The sequence below is a fragment of the Pelophylax lessonae genome (assembly GCF_965119305.1).
Source record: "Pelophylax lessonae genome assembly, chromosome: 2".
In the NCBI taxonomy this organism is placed as follows: Eukaryota; Metazoa; Chordata; class Amphibia; order Anura; family Ranidae; genus Pelophylax; species Pelophylax lessonae.
The window spans coordinates 383,658,378-383,670,594 of NC_138769.1; the positions used below are offsets into that span (position 1 = coordinate 383,658,378).

At 44.9% G+C, this 12,217-nt stretch overlaps 1 protein-coding gene across 1 annotated transcript in view; it reads right to left on the reverse strand.

Moving 5' to 3' along the window:
• The window catches only part of LOC309547840 (transmembrane protease serine 11D-like), a 90,726-nt gene that overhangs the window by 30,091 nt on the left and 48,418 nt on the right, over positions 1-12,217 (reverse strand). The window contains exon 4 of the mRNA XM_082247845.1: positions 6,065-6,324. Within this exon, the coding sequence (XP_082103971.1) occupies positions 6,065-6,324 (260 nt within the window). The remainder of the gene's footprint in view (positions 1-6,064; positions 6,325-12,217) is intronic.

Below are 12,217 nucleotides of genomic sequence, written 5' to 3' on the forward strand. Positions count from 1 at the left end.
GGCTGAGCAAATAAAAAAATTTCTGAGCGCAGTGCTCCCCAACCTTTTTATCGCCGCGGACCGGTCAACGTTTGATCATTTTTCTGTGGCCCCCAATCAATGCAGAGTGCCCACAGCATTGCCCCCAATCAATGCAGAGTGCCCACAGCATTGCCCCCAATCAATGCAGAGTGCCATAGCATTGCCCCCAATCAATGCAGAGTACTACAGCATTGCCCCCAATCAATGCAGAGTACTACAGCATTGCCCCCAATCAATGTAGAGATGCCAGCGTGCCCCTTTTCAATGTAGAGGTGCCAGTGTGCCCCCTTTCAATGTAGAGATGCCAGTGTGCCACCTTTCAATGTAGAGATGCCAGTGTGCCACCTTTCAATGTAGAGATGCCAGTGTGCCCCCTTTCAATGTAGAGATGCCAGTGTGCCCCCTTTCAATGTAGAGATGCCAGCGTGCCACCTTTCAATGTAGAGATGCCAGTGTGCCCCCTTTCAATGTAGAGATGCCAGCGTGCCACCTTTCAATGTAGAGATGCCAGCGTGCCCCCTTTCAATGTAGAGATGCCAGTGTGCCCCCTTTCAATGTAGAGATGCCAGTGTGCCCCCTTTCAATGTAGAGATGCCAGTGTGCCACCTTTCAATGTAGAGATGCCAGTGTGCCCCCTTTCAATGTAGAGATGCCAGTGTGCCCCCTTTCAATGTAGAGACTCTTCAGTCCCGAGTCTAGTAATGGTTCTGCCATTTTTTCAGTTTTTAATTAATGCAGAGTGCCCACAGCATTGTCCCCAAATCAATGTAGAGATGCCAGTGTTCCCCCCCCCCCGTGCACTTACCTCATGGTCACGGGCGGCAGCTTCTCTTCAGTTCATTCCCCGGCTTCCTGCCTCTCCTCAGTCCTCCTGACTCCCCGAGTCCCGGCGCCTCTTCCTCGGCCAATGGCATGAAGTTGGCCTTTCGGCCAATCAGGAAGCGGGAGGACCCGCTCCCTGATTGGCCAGGAGGAGGATCCGTGTGACAATAGCGAATTTTCATTCGCTATTGTCACACAATGGGCGTGCTCTCGCGGCGCACGCTCTGCTACACGGCCGCCACGTCTGCGGCTGCGCGGTTTGAATAGGTGCTTGCGCGGGACCTTCATTCACACTGCGCGCCCGCGCATGCGCGCAGGCTAAAGGGAACACTGCTCTCTTCCACAATTGGTGTTATCAGTGGGGAGTATCAATACTTTTAAAAGACTCTTGGACATGCATTATTATTATTATACAGGATTTATATAGCGCCAACAGTTTGCGCAGCGCTTAACAATGTGAGGGAAGACAATACAGTTACAATACAATTCAAAACAGGAGGAACTAGAGGACCCTGCTCGTTAAAGCTTACGTGCATCTCAAAGAACACTATATTCAGCGATATGGGAAATGAATATCGCCACTGACACACACACCTACACAGGTTGAACTGAATGGACTGTTGTCTTTATTCAACCTTAACTACTATGTAACTATGTATTACAAGTCACACATACAATTACAAACGCACAAAAAAAGTCTAAATTGAAGGTTCTTTGCTTTTCTCCCTCCCTTCTACCCAGCAGCGCCCACTATGTTGGTCCCAGGTCCACCGATGGGAACGCAGAGCCTGGAGGAAAAACGGCAGGGGTGGAGGAAGGGAGGTGTGGAAGTGATTGGACAGCAGTACAGCCAACCGTCTGCTTGTCAGATTTAGGCTGGGTTCACACTGGTGCGAATTGGAGTGGGTTTCCCCGTATCCAATTTGCATGTCAGGAGAGTGTGACTGACTCTCAATGGAGCCTTGTTCACACATCTCTGGGACAGCTGCAAAGCAGCTTGCAGGAAATTCGTGTGTGTCTTCTGGTCCGTTTCAGGTCCGAATTCAGCCAAAAACTCGAACTGAATTCGGACCTGAAGCGGTGAATGAGATGCACCAGACCTCCTGCTGCGAGCCGCTCCACAATCCAGTGTGAACCCATTCTCACACACAGCTGCTGTAGAAGCTAGGAGTGTGTGTAAAAACATCACTACTGACAACATATGGCATACGTTCATCATGACATGGAAAGGGTTAGGTGGGGCCTAAGTGTTATGGGACAGTAGGCAGGATCCAATAACATCCTAATACTTACTTAAATAAATAAAAAGCAGACACCTGTATTACTTGGAAATATATAGGCCGCGGCCGTTTATTATAGTTTATTTTCTTTTCAAAACGTTCAATAAATAAATATATAATTAAACAATTCAACACACTCAACAGCCTAGCCACCACAGCTCAGGCCGGATAAATGAAATCTCATTTAACCACTTTACCACCGGAGGATTTTGCTGTCTTCCGTCCAGGCCACTTTTTGCGATTCGGCGCTGTGCGACTTTAACTGACAATTGCGCGGTCGTGCGACGCCATACCCAAACGAAATTTACGTCCTTTTTTTCCCACAAACAGAGCTTTCTTTTGGTGGTATTTGATCACCTGTGCGATTTTTACTTTTTGCGCTATAAACAAAAAAAGAGCGTTTATTTTGAAAAAATAACAATATTTTTCACATTTTTTATATGAAATTCCCCCCCAAAAAAATGTAAAAATCAATTTTTTTTTAAATTTTTGGCCATTTTGTTTTCTGCTACCTATGTTTGGTAAAAAAAATCACGATAAGCGTATTTTGATTGGTTTGCGCAAAAGTTATTGCGTTTACTAACTACGGGAAAGATTTCTGTCATTTTTGGTGTTTTTTTTTTTAACGAGTAATGGCAGCGATCTGCGATTTTTTTTGCGGGACTGCGACATTGCGGCGGACAGATCGGACCCTTGACTGACATTTTTGACACTTTTGGGGGTACCAGTGACATTACTGCAGTAATCAGTGCTATATATATGCACTGTTACTGTAAAAATGACACTGGCAGTGAAGGGGTTAATTTTATTGGAGAGGGAGGGGTTAATGTATGCCTGGTGCTTACTGACGTGTGGGGGGAGGTGACTTTGTGAGACAGGGACAGATCGGATGTCCAGCTATGCTGAACAGTCCGATCTGTCACTCCCTGTCACTATGGAGATCCGCCCGCTCTGTTTACACAGGCGGGCGGATCTCCTCACACGATTCCCCGACGATCGGGGCAGAGCAGCGGCGATCGCCGCTGCTCCTCCCCTGGCCCGACTCCCGCTGTGACTGAACACAGCGGGAGCGCGCCTCCGGCGGCGCGCGAGCGCCGCCTACAGGGGGAGGAGTCCAGCGACGTAGGTCTACGTCGCTGGACGGGATCGTGGCAAAGTGCCGCAGTAGCCTCCATGTGAGCGGAGGTAAAGTGGTTAAAGCATCAACTTCCACTTATAAAATATAAAATCGTCCCCTTTTGCTATAGCAAAAGGTGACACCACCATATAATATTTTAACAGCCGCGACAAGGGGGGGGGGGGATGGGGAATTCACACTGCTGAATTTTCTGAGGCGAATGAGCCCCTCTGAGGAGAGCTCAACCTTATATAGGGTCTCAAAAGGCTCTAGAATCTTCTATCCTAAACCTATTCCTATAGGTGCTCTGACCCCTGCAATGTCACTCCCACTACCTCTATTCCCTCAGGATACCTAGAAAATCCCTCCCTCTTTACCTGAGGAAAAAAAGAGGGAAAAATAACCTCATGAACTATTCTACCTATTTCCCCAGCCACTCTCCCATGAGGAAAAGGGGGCTTATTACCGTTCCCCTTTTCCTTTCATTCTGCCTCACAGAAGCTCATGTACTTTTTTGAGCTTTTTGCAACAGGCAAAAAGCAACATAATACTCAGGTGTGAAAGGGCCCATTGAAAATAATTAGATTCTTCATCCTAAGTGGTGTTGTGCTTTGGGAATTGTACAACAAAACACTCAGGTGTGAATGGGCACTCAGGCTTGGTAAATGGGCAATCAGCCACCAAGTGCTCTGTTTCTGTGTAAACAAGGGACAAAGATACATATTTTTGTGCCTCAGAAGAGCAAGAGGAAGACAAATATTTGCTTCTTACCATCTCAAAAAGCAAACTGTTTACTTTGCTCTGAAGGGGCAATTACAAGATCACATTAAATTTATAATTCGTACAATAATATTGTAAGAGAAAAATAGATGTACTGTATGAATTAAAGAGGTATGTGGTGTACATGGTGAGGGAGATGAAAACTCAAATGGAGGGAGTTGATGTGACATTGGTAGTTTTCATACAAAAAGAGGATATCGGGATGGAAGGCTAAAACGGTGAAGCCAGTGGTGATGAGATATGCTTGCTTTGCCATTTCAGAAGGAAATCTTTTCAGCCAATGTTCTTGTCTTAGATTTATTTTACAATGCTCTGTTCTTTTCATTATGTACTTACAAACAGGTTAGTTCTCCTACCATTATGATGACTACAATGCAGCGCTATGTAATCACTGCTAGCTTATATATCAGAAGTGCACCTGTTCTGTATCACATTATAAGCTTTATTTCCACAAGCATTGTAAAGGTTATGTAAGTGGAATACATGCTATGTTTTACGAAGTATACAGATGACTTTTCACCGGGTTACCAGCTAAGAATTAGAAGCTAGGATACTCATGAATTTTCAGCTGTGAGCCTCCTCCTTCTGACCCACAGTGGCTAATAACTGATAGAGGTGAGTTCTGCATGTGTAAAGAACACCCTCCGGCAGGAAGACATTCAGAAAAATAAGTACTTAAGTTCATGCTGCGAGCCTAGTAAAGGCTTTTGTACCTTTCTGCAGTAACCCTGTTGTTGCAAGACATGGCAGCTTCTTGTACTGTCTGTATGGACATGGCTTCCCTTAAACATGAGCATTGGTATGTGAATCACCCTAGGATTTTGGGGAATGAGCTAAAAAGTGTCCCAGATTTGGTATTTACAGTTTTCTGAGGTGTGCAAACATAGGTAGTGTTATGTGTATGTTTTTTTTTTGTAATTTGCAGATGCTCATGTGTTAAAATAACAAAAATTAGGCTCTCACTGCAATACTCAACTTCTCCCCAGCTGTACCCTAATGACACAGACCGTATCTTCCTATAGTGCCATTGAACCCACTTTCTGTAAGCAGGGCTTTGGAACCCTACTGTGTGAAACAGCACTAAGCCAGGACAACAAGGCTTTTTTTTCTGTATCATGCATTATGGGCTAGGCCTTCTGTCTGAGACTGAGGCACTTTTTGTCATCAGGCCATAAGCCATAGTATCGCACCTTTTCACTCAAGAATTTTAGTGTATGGGTCTTCAAGCTAAACCTGAAGTCTACAGGAAGGATGTTTAGCCATTAGGTTCCTGTCTCTCTTCGGGAGAGGCAACCACCCAATACTCATTGGTTGGCTTAGACTGATAATGCACAGTTGGGTCCACCATGCCTTTTGACAACTTGGACCTGAGTTTGTCCTTCCTCCATCAGGAGTCCTGTGCACTGGGAGGTCAGGGAGGGGTTCTTCTTCTTCCGGACCATTTGACACTCCCTAGTGTCCTTTTTTGATACACTTTGGTGTTTTGTTTTTTGCACATGACTCAAAAAAAGAAAAAACTTGCTGTAAGCCCAGGCTGTCATGAACACACCCTATGGGATTGCTTAATTATCCTGGCCTAGTTTAACAATGCTGCAGTGAATGGCACTGATTTCACTATGTGAGCATCATTCTCTGCTTCATTTAGACAAGAAGAAGAAGAAGGACCTCGGGATGTCACATATCCAAAAACAACACTTGGATTGTAAATATGTAGTTGGGGAAGGCCAACGAACCAACTCTCCCTGTTGGATTTTATTATATTTATTTTGAATTCTGGAGAGTGAAACAGATGAAGCTGGAACATACAAGGTAGGTAGGAACACCCAAGCCCCCAGGTGGATAAGAGTGGAGTTAGTAATTATGAGAGAGAGATCTTACTGTTGGAGAATCCAAAACACATAAGAAACCTGGGTCTGCCTCATGCTTTACCGATAACTACTTCACCTCATTTTGGTGTCAACTGGCCTTTTAATATACATATGCATTGGTATATCTGTTTGTGTTAGTACACCAAATTACACATTAGTGAAAAGTTTAAACCTACCAAAGTCTTTATACGCTGAGCAACTGCCTGAAATTCAGAGCTTGATACGTCCCCATACTGAGGTAAATAGGTTTCATTTAACAGTTCAAAGGAACCCACAAACATCTTGCATTTTTCAATGGACATTGCAGTGGAAGTTTCATCAGAAGCAGTTGGGTTAGGTGGCTCTTCAAAATATGGTGTTACCTCCATTAATGCTTCCACTGTCTCCTTGGAAAAATTCATAGTATTCCTGAAGCCATTATAAATTACTGGAAACTCTGTGAGGATAAATATTAATATTTACTAATGTAAATGATACTTGCACATATTTCACATAGTTCTAATGTTTACATTTAATGCAAGTGGCAAGTTTTCTTTTTTTTTTTTTTATAAAAGGGTGTCAGATCAAATATATTATAACATCACATCAGACTAACATTATTTGGCAACACTGTGACATTCTGACAAAGGTATATAAGACTAAAAAAGGCAATGCAGTAAACCAGTGTCTCTTATTGGAAAAAAAGGACAGAGCAGCAAATATGTTCTTGTTGATAAGACAAATATGTTCTTATTGACCCGTTCATGCCGGTACAATTTGTCATGCCGGTGCAATTTGTCATGTGATTTGACAGTTCCAAATCGCATAAGTCGCACCCCTTTGTCTACCCATATCTCAGCTTGTGCCTGTGTTCTATCAGAATGCAGCTACCCATCAGATTGTGCAACAGAAGTGACAGTTGGACCAAAATACACCTACTGCGCATGTGAGATGCATTCTCGGCCTTTTGGCTAAGATCAAGTGTAGTATCTGTTCTTATCAGTTGGTATGGACCCTGATGGTTAGTATCGGCAGGGGCTGAAATGAACCGGGGCGCTCTGGGCGTAACTGGAGGACCGGGAAGTAGGCACTGTCAGAGAAAGCCGGATGGGTCCGTTGCCTTCTGATTTGAATGGGTCCGCCCCTACCAGTTTGAAGGGAGCGAGAAAACTGGATTGGTTCCGTGGCCAGTTAGTACTGCTCCTGGATGTGATTGGTAAGGAACGGCGGTGGCGGTGGGGGAGCTTTTCCTCCTGGGTTGAATCTGGCCTTGCAAAAGGCTTGTCCCCAGTTGAAGGCAGGTTCTCCCTAAGCTGTCCAAAGTTCTGATGCCTCCTGGTAGGATAGGGCTACACTCGGTCTGGCCTTTGGGCCGGGGTAGAGAAAGCCCGTAGTGTATGTGCCCCTGGGGTGGCAGCCCAGGGGTGCCTTAATTCTCACTGGTGAGGGGCAGCTCGCCTTGAGTTTTTTGGCACCATGGTCACTGCACCTACGCACACTTTTTTAAGCACCTGCCTCTTGGGCAAGGCCTTTTGGCTTCGACCAGAGGAATTTTTATTCCGGCCGGAAGGCCTGCCCTTGTATTTTCACAAGGGCACTAATTCACCTCTCCACTTCCCCTCCCCCACCTTTTTGTTTGTGTGTGCTTTTTCTTTGTAGTTTGTCACTTTCTATCACCTTTTTTTCCACTTGCACGACTTGTAGGGTGTGGGTCCTCGGGCCCTACCTTGAGTCTTGGGAGGGGGTGGATATGGCCTTTTGGCTTGGTCCGCCCTCTCTCATGGGGTCTCCCTTCGGGGGAGCCCCACTTAGTACTCGGTGGGGGCTGTTTCGGCAGTCCCCCTGAAGAACGGGGTCAGTCTGGTTTCGGCCAGACAGACCATGAGTACCTTAAATCCCTGTCAGGAGTCTTGCGCCCCGGGGGATCGAGGTTCGGGTCCTACCTCTTCGGAGGGAAGACCATTTGTTTGCACACCCTGTGCACTTTTTGTGTTCCTCACGTTTGTGTGTGTGCACTTTTTTATGCACCGGGTGAAGTCTTTTGAGTGTGTTTCACACGCTACGGGCTTAAAAAAAAAAAAAAAATGCATTCCACGGCCCTATGCATTTCAAACACTTCATGATCTGACGGGTAACGGTAATGTGATAGAATACCCATGCGGACATCTTACTACACCCAGCTACGTCTGGAATTTCTGAGTATTTGTAGCAATAAAGTGAACGTAAATAAATAAATATAGTGTATTGACATCTGTGATGCTGTTTTGATGGTTAGGAAGGTGGCGAGGCCATGTTGGTACACCCTGGACTGCTGATCTTACAGTTAATTGTATATGTATAGGTGATACCCGCGCTGTGAGAGGTGATGGATCCCTTTCTGAATGCTGCGCCACTAAACTGGTACTAGACACCAGTCAGTAAAATATTAAATATAGGGGTGTGTGGCGCGCTTTTAGAAGTGGAGATGGTAATTAAATGAATAAGCTTAGGATAAATAAATAAATAGTATGTTCTGTGGTGGGGTAGTTATGTTGGTTAGTTGGCTAGCAGATTGGAATCACTAAGGACCATAGAAACATCGAGATAAGATCCCTGTTAAGGAACCAGATATCAACAGAAGGAATCAATAGACAGGACATCCGGGCCAGAAAATACCCAACCGAGGGCTAATAGATATTCAGGCGATTATCTAAGGTTATTGAGGTGAGAAGTTAGGACACCCATAGGTGACACCTGGTGGAGGAACGAGTCACTGCACCCTTATTATTTGCATGGATGCACCCTTGTTTTTATAAGGAAATTGCACAGCTGAATATACTAGCACAGATTTTTTTGCGGTGAAAAGTATATATGGACATTCACTGAAGACTGCACTTTATTAATTTAAGATTTAGTTTATTTATTTTACATATGGATATATACTGAAGTTTGGAAATAATCATTTATGCACTGTTGGAAATAATCTTTTATGCACTGATGGTATTTATTTATTGATTTTTGTATTGGAATTTACTCATTGTTTGAAGTTTTTCACACAATAATTGATTAAGTTATTCAGCGATTGAAGATTATAAGCACTCAGCACTTTACAATTGATAACACTTGGCACTATTGTGGAAAATTATTTTAATTTTGGAAAGTTCTTAATTGAGTTGAATGTTTTAAATAGGCATTGCAAAACTAACCAACATACCTACCCCACCACAGAACATACTATTTATTTATTTATCCTAAGCACATTCATTTAATTACCATCTCCACTTCTAAAAGCGCGCCACACACCCTCATCTTACAGTTACCCGCAGAAACCTACGCCATCTCAACCCTTCTCTTCTCTACTCTGCTACCGACCACCTCTATGACAAAATCGCACCCCTGTCCTGCACCAATCTAGCCACTTCTGTCTACAATGCTTCACTCTTAGCCTCCCTGGACACTCTGGCCCCCCTCACTACACACCGAATCCGACCCCGACCCCTTCAACCTTGGCAAACAGATAACACAAGAAGTCTGAAAAAGCATCTGCCCTCCAAAAATATAATTCCAGTCTCCACACTGCCAAGCAGACCTATTTTATCACTCTCATTAACAACCTGTCATCTCGCCCCCAGCAACTCTTCGCTACCTCTAATTCTCTACTCCGTCATCCACTGCCTCCACCCACTGATTCACTCACTGCCCAGGAGATTGCCAACCACTTCAAACAAAAGATTGATGCAAACCGTTAGGAGATCATTGCCGTTCAGATACCTTCAATCCTTTACGCCTAATGCCCACAGGTGCGATCACCACTTCCCTCATTCAACCCCACCACTATAGACAAGGTTGCTAAACTACTTGCTAACGTCCACTTAACCACCTGCCCTCTGGATCCTGTTCCCTCGCAAATGCTACGTTCACCCTCTGGCCCTATTCTACACTCTCTACACTCTCTACACTCTCTAACCCACATCTTCAATCTCTCCCTCTCTTCTGGCATCTTCCCCAACTCTCTAAAACATGCACTAATCAGCCCCATACTTAACAACCTACGCCCTATTTCCTTGCTCCCTTTTTTTATCCAAACTCCTTGAATGTCTGGTCTACAACCGACTGTGCGACCACCTTGCCGAGAATAGCCTCCTTGATCCCCTTCAGTCTGGATTTCGGCCTCAACACTCCACTGAAACTGCTCTCCTAAAACTGACAAACGATCTACTAACGGCCAAAACCAATGGACACTATTCTGTACTCCTCCTCCTAGACCTCTCTGCTGCCTTTGATATGGTTGACCATCCCCTCCTCCTCAATAAACTCCATGCCTTTGGTCTCCATGACTGTACTCTTCACTGGTTATCTTCCTTACAATTCCACTTCCTCCTCTCCTCTTCCCTTCTCTGTTGGGTTCCCCCAAGGCTCTGTTCTTGGATGCCTCCTATTTTCAATCTACACCTCCTCCCTGGGTAAGCTGATAGCCTCCCACGGCTTCCAATACCATCTCTATGCTGACGATACCCAAATCTATTTATCCACCCCTCACCTTTCTCACTCTCCGCACGTATCACTAATTTACTATCTGATATATCGGTCTGGATGTCACACCACTTCCTCAAACTCAATCCCTCCAAAACCGAGCTTAGAATTTTTCCTCCACCATGTGCCCCTTCCCCTGATCTCTCTGTCAATATCGATGCAAATACTATCAGCCCATCCCCGCATGCCAAGGTCCTAGGTGTTGTCCTGGACTCTGAACTCTCCTTCAAGCCCCACATCCAATCGCTATCCAAATCTTGCCGCCTTAACTTCCGCAATATCTCCAAAATACGCCCCTTTCTAACCAAAGACACAACAGAGCTCCTAGTTCACTCCCTGGTCATCTCGCTCCTCGACTACTGCAATTCCCTTCTCATTGGCTTACCTCTACACAGGCTATCCCCCTTCAATCCATCATGAATGCTGCCGCCAGACTGATCCATCTTACCAATCGCTCAGTGTCCGCCGCTCCTCTCTGTCAAGCCCTCCACTGGCTTCTGCTCACCCAACGAATCAAATTCAAAATACTAACAACATCTTACAAAGCCATCCACAGCTTAACCCCCAATTACATCACTAGCCTAGTCTCAAAATACCAACCTAATCGCTCTCTTCATTCCTCTCAAAACCTCTTGCTCTCTAGCTCCCTTGTCACCTCCTCCCATGCTCGCCTCCAGGACTTTACCAGAGCCTCTCCAATCCTATGGACTTCCTTACCCTTATCTGTCCGATTATCTCCTACTCTATTAGCTCTGAAAACCCTCCTCTTCAGTGAAGCCTATCCTACCCACACCTAACAACTCTACCTCCATTTTATCCATCTGCCCATCCCCCTCGGTTACTGCCTTTTGTTTCACTTGACCCTCCCTTCTAGATTGTAAGCTCTAACGAGCAGGGCCCTCTGATTCCTCCTGTATTGAATTGTACTGTAACTGTATTGTCTTCCCCCACACTGTAAAGCGCTGCGCAAACTATTGGCGCTATATAAATCCTGTATAATAATAATAATCTCTAACACTTTATGCTTTCAAAATGAAACATCCAAACAGCATCACATATGTCAATATACTATATTTATTTATATCCAGTGTTGGTCATGTAACCTAAAAAAAGTAATTAGTTATAGTTACTAGTTACTTCTCCCAAAAAGTAACTGAGTTAGTAACTGCCTGATACATAAGTATAAAAGTAACTAATTTCCAGGGAAAGTAACTATTGCGTTACCATTGCGTTACTTTAAAAAAATAATCAAATATGTCAAATAACTTGTGTGCCCCTTGTATGCCCCTTGTATGCGTGGTATTTGCTTAGTGGTACCTGCGTGGTATTTGCTTAGTGGTACCTGCGTGGTATTTGCTGAGTGGTACCTGCGTGGTATTTGCTTAGTGATACCTGCGTGGTACACTGGTATGGTACCTGAGTGGTATTTGCTGAGTGGTACTGGCTGGCTGCGTGGTACACTGGTACCTGAGTGTTATTTGCTGAGTGGTACTGGCTGGCTGCGCGGTACATTGGAACCTGAGTGGTATTTGCTTAGTGGTACCTGAGTGGTATTTGCTGAGAGTGGCACTGTGGTACCTGCATGGTACACTGCCGGTGTATAGGGTGGGTGGGCAAGAGTATTTGGGTGTCAGTGGGTGTATAGGGTAGGTAGGTGTATTTGGGGGTCAGTGGGTATATGGGGGGTGGGTAGGTGTATTTGGGGGTCAGTGGGTGTATAGGGTGAGTAGGTAGGTGTATAGAACTTTTTTGCAAGTGTATTTAACTGGTGTCGTCAGTACGCCGCCCATACCTTAAAAACGTAAATGCTGGCGAAACGTATGTTGGTTGCGGCGTGC